Below are 21,674 nucleotides of genomic sequence, written 5' to 3' on the forward strand. Positions count from 1 at the left end.
AATTCTAACGGACTCCGTTTTGTGGTGGGTTGACCGCCAACCCGTCTAAAAAATAAAAAATAATTAAAAATAAAAATAAATTATATTTTATTAATTTTAAAATAATATTTATTTTCATTTCCAATCCCCTTAGTTTTTTTTTCAATCTCAAGTCTAAATATATACTAATATTCAGTCAGATATATTTTAGGAACTTTTCATAAAAAAAAAAAGATATTTTTTAAGAACTTATTTTTGTCTCCATATATGGATAACTTGTCATAAATAAAAATTTTCATCTTTATTTTTTTCTAGAGGAGTACTAAGATAAAAAAAAAATTCATATCACAAAAGCTTAATAATAAATAAAATATTATCAATTAATAAATAAATTCCGCGGATCAACCCATCCCGAACCACCACCAACTCGTTTTGTCCCATAACTAAATGGGGCGGGTTGAGGTGGGATGATGGGTTGAAATATATAACCCAACTTGCTCAATTTTGGCGGATTGATAAATTAGCCTGTCGGTTCAACTCATACATTGCCCTTGAATGGAGATTGGCATGGTTTACATTATAAAGTAACTCACAATAGACCGGGAATTTATTATGGATATCACCTCAATATCTTATCCTATCTTTATGATAAATTAACTTTTTTGCACCCTTTCCAAAAATAATTCTAAGGATTAATAAAATGATTGGTTATAAATGACATACAATTTGTGCATACAAAATCATAACTCTTAACAAAAGAATTTCTTAATTACAAGATGAGATAGGTTATTCTGTCTACTCTTATTTTGTCTACCTTTATCTGCTTCTTTTAATACCGTTAGATTACAATCTCATCTAGTGTTGGAGATTTGTGGAATAAAATAAACATTTTTTCCCTTTTTTCCCTTTACTTTCTCCCACGCTCTTTCTCTCTCCTCCCCTTTCTCTATGTCGATTTGCGTAATTTACAATCTGAATTTATATTTGAAACTAAATCCAATCAATAATTAATAGCATGATAATTCTGTTAGAAGAATATAATTTTCAAAAATTCTTGAATCTAATATAATTGAACATGGCAGAAACCACAAAAATACAAAAAAAATGAAAACCACGAAGAATCCCTTCATTTGAATTAATCCACGATTACAGTAACATTTCTATTTTGCTGTTGAAATTTGAAATCGAATCAACTTATCTCTTTTTTCTTCTTATCTTATTTTTCACCTTTAAGGCTTTGTTTGGGAGTTGGTTTTAGGAAGGGAAGGAAAGGAAATTGAGGGTTTTAGAAAGCTCTTCCCTTGTTTGTGAGTTTAAAAAAATGAGAGGGAGGAATTGAGAATTTTTACTAAACCCACCTTCTTCTTCAAATTAAAGTTTCCCCCAATTGTTTACCAAAAACAAAATAAAAAAAAAGTTCCCCCAATTTGGAGAGTTTGAAGGAGAAAATATTAAAAATTACTTATCTACCCTTAACATTAAAATGTGAAAACTACATAAATATGAATCATTTTTAAATGTGACATTATTAGAAAAGTCTCAAATACCGACGTAATTTATCGACGAAAAATATTTCGTCAAAAATAGTGATGAAATTTTTGATGAAAATCATATAAATCAAAAAATTTCGTTAAAACTAAAGACAAAATTAGAGACGGAACCAGATTTTGCCATAACCAGTGACATAAAATTTTTACGAAAAAAAATTCACACAAAAATTATTGATAGAATCTAAATTCCGTCAAAACTTTCAACGAAAAATATTTTCGTCCAAAATTTTGACAAACACATTTCCATAAAAAAGTTTCGACATAAAACATTTACATAAAAAAAAATTTCGGAAAATATTTCCATCAAAATTTTTCGCAAAAATTTTCGACGAAAAATATTTCCTTTAAAATTTGTGATAAAAACATTTGTGTAAAAAATTTTGACGGAAATTTTTTTTTTGTCAAAATTCTTTAAGGAATCTAAATTTTGTCAAAACATTTCCCTCAAAATATTTCACAAAAAAAATATATTCATTAGAATTTTTGACGAAAAATATTTCCATCAAAATTTTCAACAAAACACATTTCCATCAAAAAAACTTTACAGAATTTTTATCAAATTTTTTTACAGAATTTTAAATTTTGGTGAAAATTTTCGACAGAAATATTTTCATTAAATTTTTTAACAAAAATAATTTCTTTCGAAAATTTTCGACGGAAAATATTTCCGTCATGTTTTTTGATAAAACACATTTCCATCAAAATTTTCATCCGAACACATTTCTGTCAAAAAATTTTGACAGAAAATATTTTTGTAAAAAATTTTGACGAAAAAAATATTCTCTCAAAATTCTTTAGAGAATCTAAATTTCGTCGAAAGTTTCAAATGAAACATTTTCCTCAAAAAATTTGACAAAACAATTTCCGTCGAAATTTTTATCAGAACACATTTCCATCGAAATTTTGAACGGAAAATATTTCGTTAAAATCTTTGACGGAATTCTTTTTTCGTTTAAAACATTTGATGGAGTAAATCATTTTTGTCAAAGCTTTTGACGAAAACTAAATTTCGTGAAAATTTTCGATAGAAAATTTATTTTTGTGAAAAATTTTATCGCTTTTCGACGAAAAGTATTCTTACGAAAAAATAATTCTGTGAAGAAATTTTTTTCCAACGTAGAAATTTCGTCAAAAATATGATCTTTTTTAATATTGTGAAAAGTAAATAAATAATTTTATTAGAAATTTTAAATTTAATTTAATTTGTAAAATATAATAATTATATATTTTTTAAAAATGGGGTAAAATTATAAAAATATCTCAATAATCCTCTATTTTCCTCCCTTACTATTTTTTTATCTCTCAAACAAGGGAAGAGAATACCCTTCAATTTCCTTTCCTTCCCTCCTCCTTGGATCTCCTTCCTTCTCTTCCCCTCCAAACTCCCAAATAAAGCCTACGTGGAAAAGATCTATGTTCTCCTTATGTTATGCCTAACAGCAAGCGTACCTGATCCCATAACATAGGACATCTGTATTTGTTTCTTCTTGACACACCTTTTCAATTTTTTATGTAAATGCTCATAACAGTGGCGGCTGAGTTTGATGAATTGAGAAAAAAGTTTGCACCTTTTTTTGATGCTGAAGCGCCATTGAAGAGAGAGAAAGGGAGGAGAGAGAAAGAGTGAGAGGCAATGGAAGAGAGAAAGGAGTAAAAGAGTTTATTTTATATAGTAAATCTCCATCGTTGAATGATATTGTAATCTAACGGTATTGAAAGAGATAGGCAAAGGTAGGCAAAATAAGAGTAAGCAGAATAACATATCCCTTACAAAATTTAGAAATAGGTAGGGGTGTTCGCGGTCTGGATTGGATCGGTTTTGGAAGCAAAAATCATCTGATCCAATTCCTTCGGTTTGATCATGTAATCATCCATTCAGTTTGAATTTTTTTCAAATTCGATCCGACCCAATCCAATTTTTTTCGGTTTGAATTGGATTGGTTTTCGGTTTTTTGAAAATCCTAAAATTTGTTTCATGATTATTGTGCAAATAACATCTTTTGTATATATTGGCTTTGTAAAAAAAAATTAAATGCAAATATAGTTTTTCTTTTGGTAAATGAGATATGAAGCTATGTATAGATGAAATTTTGTTGATGAGATATGACTAGGTTTTTTCTTGAGTTTACTTGATGGGTTAATGGGTCTTGGGTTTAGAAATTTTTGGGCTATGATCGAGGAAAGACCCAAGTAGGTAGATAAAAATAATATATTGGATCAGTTTGAATTGGATCGATTTTCATCCACCAATCCAAAAACTGATCCAATCCAATTAAAATTTGCATTTTTTTTCGATTTTCTGTTTTTTGATTTTCGGTTTATTCGGGTATGGTTTTTCGATTCGGTCACCGCGGTTTAAATCGGTTTGGATCGGTTGATGAACATCTCAAAAAATAAAGGCATTATGTGGAACACGGCTTTTTAACTTGGATTACATGTAATAAGATTTATCTATTCATACAAAATAAATAAGGGTAATATTACTTTCATGTAACATGAGAGTAGTTATCTCATGTTACAGAGAGAATTCAAGTAGGGCCCATTATTTAAAAGCAAAAAAGAAAAAGAAAAAAGAAGGGGTACGATTTTCGAAGTGAGAGAAAATAAGATAACTTCCTCATGTAAAATGAGAGTAGTATTTCCCAATAAATAATAAAAAAATTACCAATACGGTGGTTCAAAAGAGGACAACGACCCATTTGCCCTATTTTTCCATCTTTATAATTGAAATGCCACGCTCCAGAAACTTTTTTCTAGAGTACCACTTTTTGGGACCCTGTCAATAAAAATGGGTCCTTTTGGCCACGTGATCATCGTTGAAGGTGTGTCTAGTATTGTGATATTCAAGTGTGATGGAGTTTTACATTAGTTGATAATGAGCTAAGTGGAAGGATCCATGAACTCAATATCTTAAGGTTTTGGATAGAGACGTGATATCAAATTCACTTGTTACAATTGGTCTAACTTAGACAGAACTAGCCAATCCCTTGTATTATATATTTTCAAAATTCTTATAAAAAAAGATATATTTTTTGTTATATTGATTTATTAAGTCAATATGTTTTGCAAAAATAACCATGCTAATTAAATATTTTGAAAAAAAAATTAACTATGTATTTTAATTATGTCAATAATTTAAAATTAGAGAGTTTTATGTTATTTTTTTCAAACTAAAATAATTCTTACTAGACATGGACCAGTTGATGTTATTGCTAGCAAAGGAGTTTGTTAAACAAAAACAAGCGAAATTTTTTAGGGCATGTTTTGTGCATAGTATGGGATAAGACTTGATAGTATAAGACCTGATAGTATAAGGTCTGATTAAATTTTTATACTATCCAGCGTTTGGTAGGGGTGTTCGCGGTCTGGATTAGATCAATTTTGAAAGTAAAAATCATCTAATTCAATCCTCTCGGTTTGATTATATAATCATCCATTCGGTTTGGATTTTTTTTTAAAATTTGATCCGATTCAATCCAATTTTTTTCGGTTTTGATTGGATCGGGTTTTGATTTTTTGAAAATACTTTTTTTGGACATTACAGGGAATCGAACCGCACACCTAGTACACCCTAAACACACCCAACACCACTAGGCTATCCCTAGTGGTGCGATTTTTTGAAAATCCTAAAATTTATTTCATGATTATTGTGCAAAAACATCTTTTGTATATATTGACTTTGTATTTTTAATTTATTTTTTGAAATATAAAAGCATTAGTAAACGATAATATGATTTTTTTTTAGGACAATGAGATATGAAGCTCTACATAAATGAAATTTTGTTGATAAAATGTGACTAGATTCTCTCTTAGGTTTAGTTGATGGGTTAATGGGTCTTGGGTTTAGAAATTTATTGGCTATGATTGGGGAAAGACCCAAGTAGGTAGAGGGAAATTAATATATTGGATAGATTTAAATTGGATCGATTTTCATCAATCAATTCGAAAACTGATCCAATCCAATTAAAATTTGCAAATGTTTTTTTGGTTTTCGATTTTCGGTTTATTCGATTTTTCGGTTCGATCACCGCGGTTTGAATCGGTTGATGAACACCCCTAGCGTTTGGTATAGTATTGTATAAGATAATATCCTCTAATATTTTAAAAATTAATATATTAAAAAAATTATTTTAATATATTAATATTGAAATGATATATTAGTTCTTGATAATTGTACTTGTAAGCAATATTAATACATCAACCTCTTATCAGGCTTAATCTCATTTCCTTAGGCCTGATTAAATTATACATCATCTTGATGTATTAAGGAGTTCCGCTGCATATGCTTATACTATATGATAATCACACCAAACAACTAAAAATATAAATTTATACTATCAGACCTTATACATCACACCAAACAGGCTGCCCTTTTGTCCATTAAAATTGAGAATTGTCAAGAAGAGGGGTTTGAATTCTAAAGAGGAAATTTCTGTTTAAATTGTGTGGTTTAAATTATTTCATTTTATTTTCAGCATGCTCTTTTACATACATTTCAATTTATTTTTTATGTAAGTACTTAAAACACTTGGCTTTTTGACCACTGCAGCCCTTTATTAATAATTATTTACCAAATTGCCCTCGATTAGAAACTATTACGAAAAATTAACCCTCCAAACAAACATAACACCAATTTGCCCCTGTTTGACCGTTGACCACGAAACATACCCGGGTACCCCACTCCATACCCGAGTATTTTTTTAAAAAATCAATCATACTCGGGTATGTAGGGGGGGTACCCGAGTATTGTTCTTCAACCTGGAAATTTTTTGAATTATTTACCTGGGTAGATTTCGCGAATAGGGTACCCAATACCAAGGGTTTCAGCCATTGTTGCGAGGTAAATTTTTTTTTTCCCCAAATCAGTTTCCCTTCACGTCTCTATTCCGAAACATCGCACATATATTTCATCTCATCATCTCAAAAAGCTTAATCTTGTAGGACATTGGCATTACACCTCCACATTTCCTTTTTGTGTTAAAAAATCCGAACCAAGATCCAAACCCAAAACCTAAACCCAAATTTTCGTGTGAAAGATGAGTTCAAGTCCTATCATGGTACCTATAGTTATTTACTACAACGAGAGGCATTTTGAAGGTCCGAACAGTGTCCGATTTGAAGGAAAAACAAAAACGATGAAAATCAAAGTGGACACTACATGCAATGAACTGAAGGAAAGAATTTTCCAAAAAAAGGGGTCAGAAGGCATCCATTCCATCCATCGCATGATAGCCAGGTTAGAGACTGTTGTGGATATGGATACAATATACTGCATTGGTAACAATATCAATGATGATGAAGATATGGAGTTCGTCACAGATGCGTATGTTGGATGGAAAGTATTAAAAATGATTGAGATATATGTTGAAGTTGATGCTGGTCAGTCTTCTTCGTTACTGGTGCATACAACCACTGCGCACTGTATTGGTCAAGAAGATACAATTGTACAATCATCTGCACCTGCTCAGGTAACAATGGATGGGGATGAAGACGATGAAGATGAGGAGTATGTGGACAGCGAAGATGAGGGAGAATCTGAAAGTGCTATTCCACAGGGTGATTTGTCTGACACTGACGTGGATGAAAATTTTGACGCTGACACGAGCGCTGTAAGGCTGGGTACCCCAGTCATGTCACCACTTCATGTTGATCCTGTCAGTTCACCACTTCATGTTGACCCTGTTAGTAGCGGTAAGTTATTAAATTTTCACATTTGCTTTAATAAATTATATATATTCGGTGATATTGATTCAGACAATAATCAATGAAGCTTTAGATGCAGGGACTGCGGTAGAGCCATTTTGGAATGAAAGCCAACATTATTCATTCATTAATTGGGCGCACCCGGATGACGAGTTGGAGATCCTATATGGGGATGATGACTTGCACGGAGGTTGGAAGTTAGGAGATCCATTATTTGTGCAACAAGAATTTGGCTCCAAACCAGAAATGCAACATGCTGTGAAGATACATTGTATGAAGGGGCGCAGGACAGCCATAGTCGAAAAAAATGACGAGTCCAGATTTGTTATGAAATGTAGAAACCATACTGACGGATGTCCATGGTTTATGGGGGCAATCAAGCCCAAGAAAGGAGCTAATTGGGTGGTCCGTAAATGGGGTGAAGATCACACATGCCCGAATCAAGGCCTTTCACAGGATCATAGACAGTTGGACTCAGATGTAATCTGTGCGGCTATTATGAGTATGTATTCTACCATGTACTTAACGAATCTTCTAATTGAGAATATGGTAAAGTTGTGTTTTTTTTTACATACATGTTAAAGGAAGATCCAGCTACAAAACCAGTTCTGATACAAGAGAGGATACAAGGAATATATGGATACAACATCACGTACAGGAAGGCAAAAATGAAAGCCATTGTTAAGTTGTATGGTGACTGGGAGAAATCCTATGGATTCTTGCCCAATTGGCTGATGTATATGACGCAGGTGAGTGTGGGTTCTGTGTTCAAGCTTGATACAAATCCATGTTGTGACGAACCTCGGGTTTATACAGACAGAGCTATATTTCATAGGGTTTTTTGGACATTTCACCAGTGCATTGAAGCATTCAAATACTACAAGCCTATAATTCAAATTGACGGTACTCATCTGTATGGGAAGTACAGAGGGACACTTTTGATTGCAACATCACAAGATGGAGATGGACATCTGCTCCCTATTGCCTTCGCTGTTGTTCCTCCAGGTGAGAAGTTGGAAGATTGGTCTTGGTTTCTGAGCCTTTTACGTTTTCATGTCACACATAGGCACGGTATTTGCCTAATATCTGATCGTCATCGAAGCATCATAATGGCGGTCAAAGATCACGCAGGGTGGCAGCCTCCATATGCTTATCATGTTTTTTGTCTATGTCACATTGGAAGCAACTTCAATACCAGGTTTAGGAATGTGGAATTAAAGAAGACGTTGATGAAATTAGGTACTGTATCCTATAATGGTTCACATATTTATTTTGTCATCTTAACTCACTAATTGCATATGTCATTAATGATTTTGCAGGGTACACATGTTCAAAGATTAATTTTGATCTCAGATACAAGGAATTCATCGACAACAATCCAGAAGTTGCTTCATGGTTGGAGGCGATACCGAAAGAGCAATGGTGCAGGTCGTATGATGAGGCAGGACGTAGGTTTGGTCATATGACAACTAACCTATTTGAGTGTGTGAATAAGGTGCTTCGGGGAGCACGTAATCTTCCTATCACTGCATTGGTTAAGATGACATTCAGTAGACTCGTTGAGTATTTTGTCAAGAGACGTGAAGAGATTGAAAAAGATGTCTCACAAGGCTGGATAATTTCAAAGAAGGTTGAGGCAGCTTTGCAAAAAAATGATGAATTGGCCGGCACTTATCGTGTGAGGATTTTTGATAGTCAGTTGTTATTGTTTGAGGTTGAGGATGCCTATAATCAATCTACACACGAGGTCGGTGACACCATGCGAGTTGACTTAATCAATCATAAATGTCAGTGTGGTAGGTTCACGGCAAGGAGGTATCCCTGCAGCCACGTATTAGCAGTTTGCAAGGAAGCTCGTTTGAACCATTATGATTATGTGGATCCTGTTTTCAAAATTCCAACCATTACTAAAGTATATGCTGCACATTGGTATCCTATTGGCAATGAACTGTTGATTCCATCGGTTGTTGGGCCTACTGTAATTCCGGATGTAAGGTTGGTACGCGCAAAAGGAAGACCAAAGTCTTCAAGGATTCAGAATGAGATGGATTGGGTTGAGTCTCAACCCTAGAGCAGTCAAAGTAGATGTAAGCATTGCAAGCAAGTTGGACATAACATTCGTACATTTCCATCGAGGCTAAGACAAGCATGACCCTTCGTTGTTATGTGTAATCATACAGGACTTTGTTTTGTAATGACTATGCTTTTATGTATTGTTTTTCATAGTGAGAGGACATCCACTGTATTGTTGTGTAATGTAATGGTTATGGTAGACATTACCCTTTGCTTCATTTAAGTCTTTTGTTGTATGAAATGTACGTTTGACAGGTCGTATGTGTACCATTTGGTTATGGTATTAAACGATCCCACAAACCTAAACCATGTTCCATTACAACCATTATGAGTCACATATGGTTATCGTAGTAGACGACACTCACTGAAATTGCCAAAAAAAGGGTTGATCAGCTGCTGAGTTAGCAAAACCAACTGGTCTACCCGGGTAACTCGTACTGGTTTACCCGGGTAGGATGTACCTGGGTAAACCAGTACGAGGTACCCGAGTAGACCAGTTGGTTTTGCTAACTCAGCAGCTGATCAACCCCTTTTTTGGCAATTTCAGTGATTGTTATTTGATAATACGATACAGGATGACTTGCTGACCACAGAATTGGGCACATACTGTAATCGGATAGGTTGATGTGCGCGAATGAAATTACGAGGTATACACGTTAATAATAGACATCAAATTTACTTCAAAATTCATTCAAAACTTGGAAAATACAGTACCAGTCACATAACACCAAATTTCATAACTGGGTTCTTCATATATTTAAAAAATACACGATTACATCATAAGATAAAACCTTATACCACCAAAAATGGGCTGCATACGTACATTAAGATCCAACTTACAGCCTAACAAAATACATAAGTCAAATCTACCCCAACCATGTCACCCTAAACCCTACTGCTTGGAATCCGAATGTGTATCCTGGTCATCGTCGTCGTCGTCCTCACCAGCCTCATCACCTATGTCATGACCCCCTGCTGATCCACCCTCCAAGCGTGTCATCCTGCTTTCCATCGTTGTTCGCCACTTGCTTGTACTCTGTCTGTAGCCCCTAAACTCACTCATCATGGCGTCCTGTCCACATGTCAAGCGATACATGGAGGCCATCACATGATCAAATGTCCATCCTCCCTCAGGAGCTGTCCATCCCCCCTCAAGTGATGGTGGACCTGGTGGTCGCCGTGTGCGGCTGCGACGTGCAGGAGTGGGATCAACAGCATGGACAACATCATCTGAGTCATCATCATCAAGTCCTGCATCAACATCATAAAAAGTAGACATTAAAATGTGGATGGTGCAAAAACATTAACCCTATTGCTACCCTAAATCCAAAAAACATTTACCTGCACCTGCATCCTCCATCTGAACATCGTGCTGAAGGAGGACCTCTGGTGGTTCAGGTGCCTTCTTCAAGTACCACACACCTGCTGGGCTCTGCATAATCCCGCATTGCTTCAAAAGGCGCTCCCCAAAGATGGCATTCCATCTTGTGGCTGTCTTCATGGTCTCAGTTGCCATAGGAACACCAAATCTGTGCAAAATCTTCTGGACCAGGAATGCAAATGGCAATTCAGCCTTTTTTGACTTGGCCGCCTTCCACATCAAGATGCATATGTAGTGCCTCCAGTTCACCTTAATATGATGAAGGAGGGCCCACAATATCACAAAGTCACCTTCCAGCACCTTCGAATGATTATGAGGGCGCTGGAAAATAATGTGGGTCACCACATAATGAAGTATGCGGGCAGACACGAACAAATTGCTCACAGGATAATGAGCAAATTGTTCGGCCTCTGCATCTGCCCTCCTGGTCTCAGCCACAACAGCCTCCCTATCATAACCACCAAATATATGATGGTTGTCTCCGTCATATAGTGTTGACCCTGTCTCACCGTCGAAGTCAACTCCCAGCAACTCTGTCCACATAGGAGCAGTAAGGATGATATCAATCCCGCATACACGGGAAGTCGTCTCACCATGCACATAGCCCAGGTTCTGGTAGAATGCTCGCACCATGACCTCTGAGTGGGCACCTCATCTCCGCAAGCACCAACAAATGTGTTTGCTGAAGAAGTGGGACTATGTTGAACCGCTCCGAATTGAAGAACGCTAAATCCAGTGATTTCGGCTCACAAATTTTTCGGCTCATGAAAAACTTCACAAACCGCTCGTGTGCACCAGCGTCATCCTCAAATAAATATCCGAACGGCAGGTCCGGAGCCTGATGCACAGCCTGGGGCTGAGAGGAGGAAGATACATCATGTCGGTGCTTGCTCCTCCCTTTAGTATTCACCGCTCTCTTCTTCGCAGCGCGTCTGTCCTCCATGCAATCACACTGTAAAACAAAATTAAAAAAAAAAAAATTCAATTTCAGAGAATATGGATAAACAGGTTTAGGGTTAGGGTTAGGGTTAGGGTTTTTTATTAGCAACAAATCAGAATGCATTTTGAAAACGAAAATTAACAATACGCAAAGCAATAAATTAAAATGCAAACATGATTACATCAAGGTCAGGCCGAATTTTATGATGAATCAGAAATTCAAACGGAAAAAAAATAACATATCTTGAAATTTCAATCGGTAGAAGGAACCCATACCGTGCGCCAAGGATGATGACAAAGTCTTGAGATGATCGATCAAACGTGCTCCCAGAATGGACGAAATCGCACTTCAGCAGCTCTCTATCCGGGTACCCTTTGTGGGTTTTCCAAATGGGGGCTGCTGGGGCTTTTAAAAAATCCTATTCACGAAATCTACCCGGGTACCCCCTTACCTACTCGGGTAAATAATTCAAAAAATTTCCAGGTTGAAGAACAATACCCGGATACCCCCCTACATACCCGGGTATGGTTGATTTTTTAAAAAAATACCCGGGTATGGAGTGGGGTACCCGGGTATGTTTCGTGGTCAACGGTCAAGCATGGGCAGATTGATATTATGTTTGTTTGGAGAGTTAATTTTTCGTAATAGTTTCTAATCGAGGGCAATTTGGTAAATAATTATTAATAAAGGGCTACAATGGTCAAAAAGCCTAAAACACTTACTAAAATAAAGCATGACTTTTTAATATTATCCCTTTGAAAATATTCAAAAAAAAAAAAAAAAGTTACTTCAAATTAAATTACATATAACTTTCAAACCTAATATCAAACACAATTTTAATTCATCAAATTTTGTCAAGTGATCGATGGTCAATAGAAAATAAAATTAATAACCTATCCAAGCCCATTGTATGTGGCAAGTCTAGTATTGTGTCTCTACATTACATATAATTATATAAATGATCATTAGCATGACATCACTGCAGTTGCCATAATAAGGATTTAGGAACAACTTGCAAAGTGCGTATTGGCGCAATTGACTCAATTTGCCACTCAGTTAAGTCGGTATCTCCTGCTAGCTGGGGTTCTCGGGAGGAAGTATGTCCATTCTCAACACAAATTGGAATATTAACAAAGCACTTCCAAAAAAAAAAAAAAAAGGAAAATCTATATGCTACGGGCTTTTCAAATATTAACAAAGGATTCTATTCTATCTAAGAACTAGGACTAAGTGTTGACCTTTTGCAAACTGGAGAAAAATGACCACACTTTCACATGGTTACTGTGCCACTGAACAAGGAGGGATTTCGTTCAAAGGAGATGCAGCAATGGATAACCTGCAAATTTCAACAACAAAATATACAATTAATCATAAGACATACCTCCAAAAATAAACACCAAGATTTGCTTCCACACAAACATGTACATGTACATTCTCGCTAGCTTAAAACTACATGGCCACTAAAACTAGCACCCATCCCCCCTCACTAAAAAATATAAATACAAACTTCTTTTACCCAGAGACAAGATTCACCGAACCAAATACCCCAATGGCTCATTTGAAACATTGATGAATAAATTTTATTAAGAATGAGAACTATGCAGGAAGAAATTTATTATGTATATATTGATTCTCCTTCACTGAAAGATCATAGCATGTTGACCACAGGGGAATTGACTAAGACCAAGCATTAAAATCTATCAAGACAGTGAGACCAAGGAATATGAACTTTGAAATTATGGACAGATAAGGGAAACATATGTACTTGAAGCTAAATAAAATTTATTGTTTACAGAATTACAGCTGAAGTTAGCCAGACAAGGAGAAGTATTGAAAAAAATGGCAAGAGAAAAATACAGCAAACACAAAAAAAGGCAGCACTGTGGTAAACAATAAAAAGTGAGATGTTAAGAAACTTACGAAGATTCCAATCGTGACTTCTTATTAGCCTTCTTCTTGTTCTTTCGTCGCTTTTTCAAACTTGAACTATCACCGATAAGCTGCTCTGAACATGGTTGGTATGGCACAATTGGAAGCTCGGTGGCTTCAAATGACGATCCATGTTTAGGAAGTTCTTGACATGAGGAAAGCACTTCAGAAGGCACAGGAAGTTCAATTTTTGCTTCATTAATAGCAGCAACCACAAGACCAGCAACTTCCTTATCTTTACGATCCAGTGAAATAGAGGCATGTCTTGTATTTTCCATGGTTGATGCAGTACTAGCCTCAATGCATTGGGATTTGTTTGGTTTGACTAAAGCATAAATTCTAGATTTTGACTTTATTATCCCGTAAAGTGTTCCTGAGCGAGAATCACCTGCTTTATATATTCATTCAAGTAGTTACTGCATAAATAAATAAAAATTTAAAAAATATGTATTCAAGCATATAGAATTTAAAAAAGAATACCTAAAATAGAAAGAATAGCAGCACGTGCTGCTAATTGCTCAGCCTCCTTTTTGTTTCTAGCAGCATTACCAGTGTACTTTGTACCGTTGAAAACTAAAGATGATTCAAAAAGGGGAAGCAACCCTTCTAGCTTAATAGTGTTGTAAGAGGGTCTTTCTAGATTCAGCTTACTAGCATATTCATTCAAGATAGACTTGGAAAACATGGTATCCTGAAAGACGAAAACAACGAGCAGTAATATCAGGATTCTAAAACAAAATAATATTGAATGACAATATATGACCAAGCCAATATGAATCACCGTCATTAAGAATGATGCTATTTCACCAGCAATTTGATTTCAAGGATGTCAACAATAAGTTACTAATGACATTAGATATCAGCAATCAGCACTTGAATAATGTCACTTTTTCCAAGTCCATAGATGTAAAAACACAACTACTTCATGCTATACTGCATTGTTTCATAAACAGTAGGATATTTTTTTTTCATAAACAGCAAAATTAATTTTCATAATGACAATTGTTTCAAAAAAAATTGTCACTATTTAACAGCTTGTGTGAAAAAAGCAAACAGCTGAAAATAAGTTAGTCAATAAATATAGTTGTTTTCACACAACTCAATAACTTCAAAATTGGAGCCAAACAAGAAAACACCTTAATTTTTTAGACCAAAGGCATGATATGTGCCACATTTTATGTCCTCAAAAGCTAGTCTAGAATATCTTCACGTGGGCATGAATATATCTACGTATATGTGTAGAAAGGCCAAACAACGTTATAAGGGACACGCTAAAACCCTGCAAGTTACATGCAGAGTGGCAGACCGATGATAGTATGTTATCTATGAAAAACATTTGGTGCCATATAAGAAGATAACAAAATTTGAATCAACTGAATCTGAAATATACAGAAAACAAGCCTAAGAATGTATAACAGAATACAGTCCCTAAACTTGTAGAACATATGATTAACAAACATTGCAATCTGAATTGAATAGCACTGGACAAATACTCCAGAAAAAACATGAAAACATTGTAGAACAACACAAGTAGTCAGGTACTACAAATAACAAATCTAACTTGGCTTGAAATTAGATAACAGTTCGAAAATTGATATTAAAAATCATATTACGACAAACCTCACAAACTAAATGGCACCCTTCATCTCTAATTTTTTCAGCATGGCTCCCCAAAGCAACTCTGGCAGCATCTTGCTCAGCAGCTTTTCGGTGAGAGAAAGTGATTTGTGAAGTGTAACTCACTCCATCCACCCATACTGTTGACCTAAAGTTTGGAGCATGGTCAGCTCCCTCATTAACAGTGTGATATGAGGGAAGTGCTAAGTTCGCCCTTTGAGTAAACTCTTGCAAACGATTTTTGTACATCAAGTGTTCTGACAAACATGACAAGATCAATCTACAAAGATTAGAGATCTTTTATATGTTAAAAGTCAAATTTGATATAGACAAAAAAAATAAAAATTGCCACGATATACTGAACATTCTAGATTCAAAGAATGTAGTCAAAGTTTAAAATATTCTGTTAACTCTTTTCTCAACAACCAAGAATATAAAATTTTGAAGACACCCTCTAAATGGACAAATACCAGCTTATACAACAGCTACTGAGGATCAACATTTTCTGTGAAAAATCAAGTAATGTTCTTGGCTTTTCAGATTAAAAAATCTAATAACTTCGAGTCTATTTGAAGAAACAAACATGAATTCCTCAAAATCCCCAACTTAAAAGGATGACCCAATAATATATATTTTTCAAAAAAAAAATAAAAATCTCAACTTTCCTTGTGTTTTTGAGTAACAAAACAAAGGCAAGAATGGAAATGCAGAACTTACGAGCAGCAGCAGCAGCAGCAGAAGCTGATGATGCATGATGATCCGTAGCCGGAACTTCAGGTGAAATGGAAGTTTGAGGTTGTGATGAAGATGAAACCACACCTTGGGTGGGATCAACGTGAGGGAAATTGATGGTGGAACCATCCATCTTGACCTCGAAGGACTCCATCAATGGCTGAGTGAGAAGATAGTGAAGTGGTACTGTTAGGGTTTTGAATCACCCAATCATTGTCGAAATGGGTATAAACACAAGGGAACAGTGTTTCTTGTTACCCGAGGCAACATTGTATCTTTGATGTTAAAACTATGTCGTTTTCAATTGAAAAAATATATATTTAATTAGGATAAAATTATCTCTGGCAAAAAAATTAAAATATTAAATAATAAATAATTATAAATATATAGTTGTTTCAAAATTATTTACGAATCTATTGCACTTATTCACGTCCAAATTAAGCGTGACCATTCACGCCTAAGTTAAGCATGACTACCAAGGCATTCACACCTAAATTAGGCGTGACTCGTCTGACGTGGCACAAAAAGTTAACAATTTAATCGTAAAACTTCATAAGGTCATAATTTTTGACTCAAGTATCTGAATCAGTTAATTCTTTTTCTGATTCTATATAAATTTTCAAGATTTTCACAATGACATATCATTTGATATATTTTATTTCTCACAAACACAGTTCAAATTTGAAATAATGGTAGTATAAAGATGGCACCGATTAGTTCATTTATAAATAAGGATACTTAATGTCATATTAAAATATATACTTCTACCAAGTGTTTGAAAAGAAAAATAGTGTACAAGGTTATTGAATCGCAATACGTATCGTGCATCGTTTGGCCAATTTTTCATATCGTGAATCATATTGAATCGTAAGATACAAAAATATAATAAAAAATAATTTAAAAATATATAACTTTTTTATGACTTTATCGAACCGTATCGTAAGTTACATCCTTCTGTTTTATGACTTTTTCTTTAAAGCCATTTAAATCATGTATGCCCAAGAGAAAGAAAAAATAAATACATTTAAAAGAAAAATTAAAAAGAGACTAATGGGTATAAGAAAAGAAAACTAAACCTGAAATCGAATCCTGAACTCTAAAGTTTGGAAACGTCTATGATACAAAACAATGGCTGAGTCTTTATGGCTGGATTCCGTTGGAAGCTTATAGCCTACGAATGGTTTTTAAAAATAAAATCCTTCTTGAATATTTATTTAATTATTTTTTTTATTAATACAGATTTTTTATATTGATTTTTGAGTTTAAATCACAAATCAAATCTTTATTTTGTTTTCCTTATTAATATTAATTTTTTATTTTTTAATTTAAATCACAAAACAAATCTTTATTTATTTTTTATATTAAAATTTTTGATTTTTTTTAATTTAAATCACAAATAAAATCTTTATTTATTATTTTATATTAAATCACAAACCCAGAACTCGGAGGCCTCTGGGTTTAAACGCTCTTAAAATACTATTATTGCATATTTGAATTGTGTTTGTGAGAGATAAAATATATCAAATGAGATGTCATTGCGTAGATCTCGAAAAGTTATGTGGAATTAAAAAAAATTACCTGATTTGGATACCCGAGTCAAAAGTTATGGTTTTTTAAAGTTTTGCGGTTCGTAAGTTGACTTTTTTGTGCCATGTGTCAACACCAGGTGAGTCGCGCCTAAATTAGACGTGAATGCCTTAGGAGTTACGCCTAACTTAGGCCTGAATGGTCACGCCTAATTTGGGCGTGAATAAATGCAATAGATCCGTAAGTAATTTCGAAACAACTATATATTAATAATTATTTATTAAAATAGTAATATTTTAATTTTTTTTGCCAATTATCTCTTCACTTCTAAAGTTACTTTTACAAAAGTATTTTTAATTGTTATTTTAATTGGATTAAATATCTAATTAAGTATGTTTACATATGTCAAAGGGAGAGCCTAAATAGATTTTGTATGTCTTGTGTTTCCATAAAGTTTTGTATTGGATTATAATTATATATTGATTGCGGAATTTATATTTTGTAAGGGTGACTTAATACTCAACGTCATGATTTATACTTTGATATTATGGTCTTTTTTATAATATGGGAAATATTACTCTCCTTTTACATGAGGTAATTTATCTCATTTTCTCTCACTTCGATTTTCGCACCCCACTTTTTTCTTCTTTTTCTTTTTCTTTTTTGTAATGGTGGGACCCACCCATTTTCTCTCTACCACATAAGATAACTATCTTATGTGGAAGGAGATTAATAAAACCCTTATAATATATGTATATAATTAGAGTTAAAAGAACGTAAGTAACGTTTTTCGGTTAATAATCGAATGATGTTACAATTATGGTCAATGTTATTAAATCTGGACTAGTGGTCGACCTGATTAAAATACTAGGTTAATGGGTCACTGATCCAACCAATGGATCATTGGTTGAATTAAAAAATTTATATATTAATATATAATAAATATAATAATAATTGTACCATAACTAGAACATTGCTTCGGTGTAGTGGTTGAGCTTGCATCCACCTATACCAATGGTGCATAATTCAACTCGCACAGATGCACAAAAGGTTGTAAATGCTATTTTTATATCAAAAGGAAAAGGCAAATATTGGTGGAGTGACTACACTTCCAGAGAAATATTTCACTAGTAGCATAAGAAATGAAAAGGAAGTGAAAATTATACAATTTAAATAAGGTAACATGTAAGTAAGACAATATATGGCTAAATTTAGGGAACTGGCAAAAAAAAATTCATATTTGAAATAGGGACAGAATCAATTTACATCGATGTAAGAATTATAAATCTTACATTCAATCTTAATCATTGATTTTCGTCCATCAAACAACTATAATTAGTTGGTTATTCTCATTAATTAATTATTAGTTTTCAATAAATTGTAACCGTCAGATATACGAAAATCAACAGTTATGATTAAGTGTAAAATTTATTTCTTACACTGACGTAAGAAGATCATATCCTTTTGAAATACAATCCCAATGTAGAGCGAAAAGCAGTAAAATTTAATCAAGGATTGAAACTAAACATCTGAAATATTGTCGGGGCTTTTGAAATACACAAGTACTTCACTCTAATCAATAAATGTTGCATTGTGGAGAACGGAGTTCACGATGTAGAGGCAATAAACAATAAACACTTGTTTTTAAAAAAGAAAAAAAGAGATCTCAAACAAAATAAGAGACGTAAAAATAATAATAATATTTTGAAAGGAAAATAAGTTTGAATTTGGTCAAATAATGATAATTGTGTCAAGTGTGTGAATGCCTATAGGGATAAATCTTGTATAATTGATCAAAATGTTCGTTTTATTTGTATGAACCTCGAACATTATGCTATAGAATACCTACAAGGTAGAAAATGATATTTTGGGAGGCGTCCAAATATGGGGAGAGGCAATATGTGTCTAAATTTGAGGAACTGGCCGAATTTTCTTCATATTTGAAATATAATTCCAATGAAAAGTGAAAAGCAATAAAATTTTGACTATGGATTGAAACTGGCTAAATTTTCTTCATATTTGAAATATAATCTTAAAGAAGAGTGGAAAACAATAAAATTTGATCATTGATTGAAACTAGACATTTGAAATATTGTCAACGCTTTTGAAATATGCAAGTACTTTAGTCAATAAATATTGCATTATGGAGAACAGAGTTCAAGATGCGGAGGGCAATAAGCAGAAACACTTGTTTGTAAAGGAAAAAAAAAGAAATCTCAAACAAAAATAAGAGATTAAAAAATAAAAAAAAATTGAAAGAAAAATAAATTTGGATTTGGTCAAAGAAATGATAATTGTGTTAAGTGTACAAAGGCACATGGGAATAAACCTCGTATAATCGATTAAAACATTTTTTATTTGCATGGACCCTAAATATTATGCTAGAGAATGTCCACAAGGAAGAAAATGATATTGGGAGAGACATCCCCAGTATGGAAGGGGCAATATGTGGTTAAATTTGAGGAATGGACTAAATTTTCTTCATATTTGAAATATAATCCCAATGAAAAATGAAAAGCAATACAATTTGAGGAAAGATTTAAACTAGACATTTCAAATATTGTTGAAGCTTTTGAAATACGCAAATACTCCATTATAGTTTATAAATGTGTCATTGTGAATAACGGAGTTCAAGACATGGAAGCCAATAATTATCAACATTCATTTTCTTTTACTTTCCTTGAAACACTCCATCTTCCAGCAGATTAACTTTTAACCTTCTAGAACAATCAACAACTGTCGCGTAAGAAGGAAAACGATTCCTTTTGGGGGATACTAAGTCAAATAGAGATCTTTCCAAATTGTCTACAAATAAGGCACATACCTAGATAACTGTATGAAGCTAATATCATATTCTGTCACAATCACATTAGGAGTTTATCTCAAAATCTCAAATTCCTTAGCTCTTGTCTATCTAACACTTTCAAGTATATAGTAATCCATAAATATTTCTCTAAACTACTCCGATGTCATTGGAGGTAAGTTTACAGATCTCCCTCTAAGCACATTATCAAACCATACCTTAGCCAAAATTTTAAATATAAAGGCAGCCAACTCTACCATCTTTTAAGTGGAACATCCTAGAGCTTTGCAACATATGTCTATCTTATCATCAAATTGGTTGGGATCCTTTGACATATCACAGAAAATGTTGGCGGATAAACCTAAAAAAAATATCTTGATATAGCAAAACCACCAATTTCACCCTAAGCTGCAACCAGTCCTTCTTGCCTAAACATTATGCTTACTAATAGTTGAATAAACTGACGAGTCTCAACCAACCTAATAACTATATGAGCTATATTTTTTGCTTGCCTCGTGGGTTATGGAACTATTGCTTATACATCGACCTCAACTCTTAGTGCCCTTCCTCTATGATGATCGCACCCACAATGATCGATAGGTGGTCATCCCTTATCACCTTAACCACTAGCATCCCATACTACAGAGTTACGAGAAACATCCTCAGTCGTGTCATGAGTAATGACTCCACCACCTCGCATTCGAAGTCTTTGTTGCGTATTCTAAAAAAATAAAAGTGGATAGGAATTAGAATTGAGGATTATTTGGTGACTCAAAACACAAGATAACTTGAAATAAGAATTATGATGAGATTTAATAGTCTTAAAGGTCTTTTATAGGACCCTGAGCGTGAGAATGCCCGGGTACATAATCACAATCATGTTTCTACTAAAGGACACATACTCCATTATCCACAAAATAAAACTAAAGATCTACTACTCACTAAACAAAACTTAAGTTAAGATACCAAACTTGTTATGACCTAAATTTTGAGTCATGATCGGTGCAAAGACTATCATCAAATAGCCTGACAAGCCTAACTGTCACAATGATAGATTTAATAATAATAACTAACTCAAATCACAATATATATAAGGATTATCAAGTTTACAACACAACCTGCTCGTAGAAGTAATGGAGCAACTCTAGAACATAATATGTGTTCAAAATACATAATAACAATTTATTATTTAAACTCTTTGCTCACAAGAACAAAGTGTTAGGCTTATCACTAGGATGGCTTATCACTAGGAAACAACAAGACTTACTCAATTAAATCAGGTGAGTGGATTCAGAGGCTATCTCCTTACCTTTATATGAAAATATATAACCATAATTTGGGTTGTGACAAATATGTTTACTTTTGTTACGAAATTGCAACATCTATGGCTATCTCCAATTTGAAGTGGCAATTCGGGTCAACACGACACGACCCGAAAAG

At 33.8% G+C, this 21,674-nt stretch overlaps 1 protein-coding gene across 2 annotated transcripts; it reads right to left on the bottom strand.

Annotated features, from left to right (window-relative positions):
* Window positions 1-12,492: 12,492 nt before the first annotated feature.
* LOC133312957 (double-stranded RNA-binding protein 4-like) lies at window positions 12,493-16,124 on the bottom strand. 2 transcript variants are annotated; one of them, XM_061514255.1, is made up of 5 exons: window positions 15,890-16,124; window positions 15,176-15,429; window positions 14,036-14,246; window positions 13,547-13,928; window positions 12,493-12,962 (listed from the first exon to the last, which is right to left on the bottom strand). In XM_061514255.1, the coding sequence occupies exons 1-5, from the start codon at window positions 16,056-16,058 to the stop codon at window positions 12,905-12,907; spliced, it is 1,074 nt and encodes a 357-aa protein (XP_061370239.1). In that variant the 5' UTR covers window positions 16,059-16,124; the 3' UTR covers window positions 12,493-12,904. The 2 variants fall into 2 exon arrangements, with proteins under 2 accessions (XP_061370239.1, XP_061370238.1); XM_061514254.1 differs by having other exon boundaries at window positions 13,547-13,943.
* Between the last annotated feature and the right edge of the window lie 5,550 nt (window positions 16,125-21,674).

The sequence above is a fragment of the Gastrolobium bilobum genome, unplaced genomic scaffold, assembly GCF_033153095.1.
Source record: "Gastrolobium bilobum isolate Gb01-03AN ecotype WA unplaced genomic scaffold, APGP_CSIRO_Gbil_v1 utg918, whole genome shotgun sequence".
NCBI classification, from domain to species: domain Eukaryota; kingdom Viridiplantae; phylum Streptophyta; class Magnoliopsida; order Fabales; family Fabaceae; genus Gastrolobium; species Gastrolobium bilobum.

Coding starts and splice junctions, on each gene's coding strand:
- LOC133312957 (XM_061514254.1), bottom strand. CDS start 16,058: ATGGAGTCCTTCGAGGTCAAGATGGATGGTTCCACCATCAATTTCCCT. Junction 13,944..14,035: donor TGCTATTCTTTCTATTTTAG/GTATTCTTTTTT, acceptor TATATAAAGCAG/GTGATTCTCGCTCAGGAACA. Junction 12,963..13,546: donor AAGTCACGATTGGAATCTTC/GTAAGTTTCTTA, acceptor TGAAATTTGCAG/GTTATCCATTGCTGCATCTC.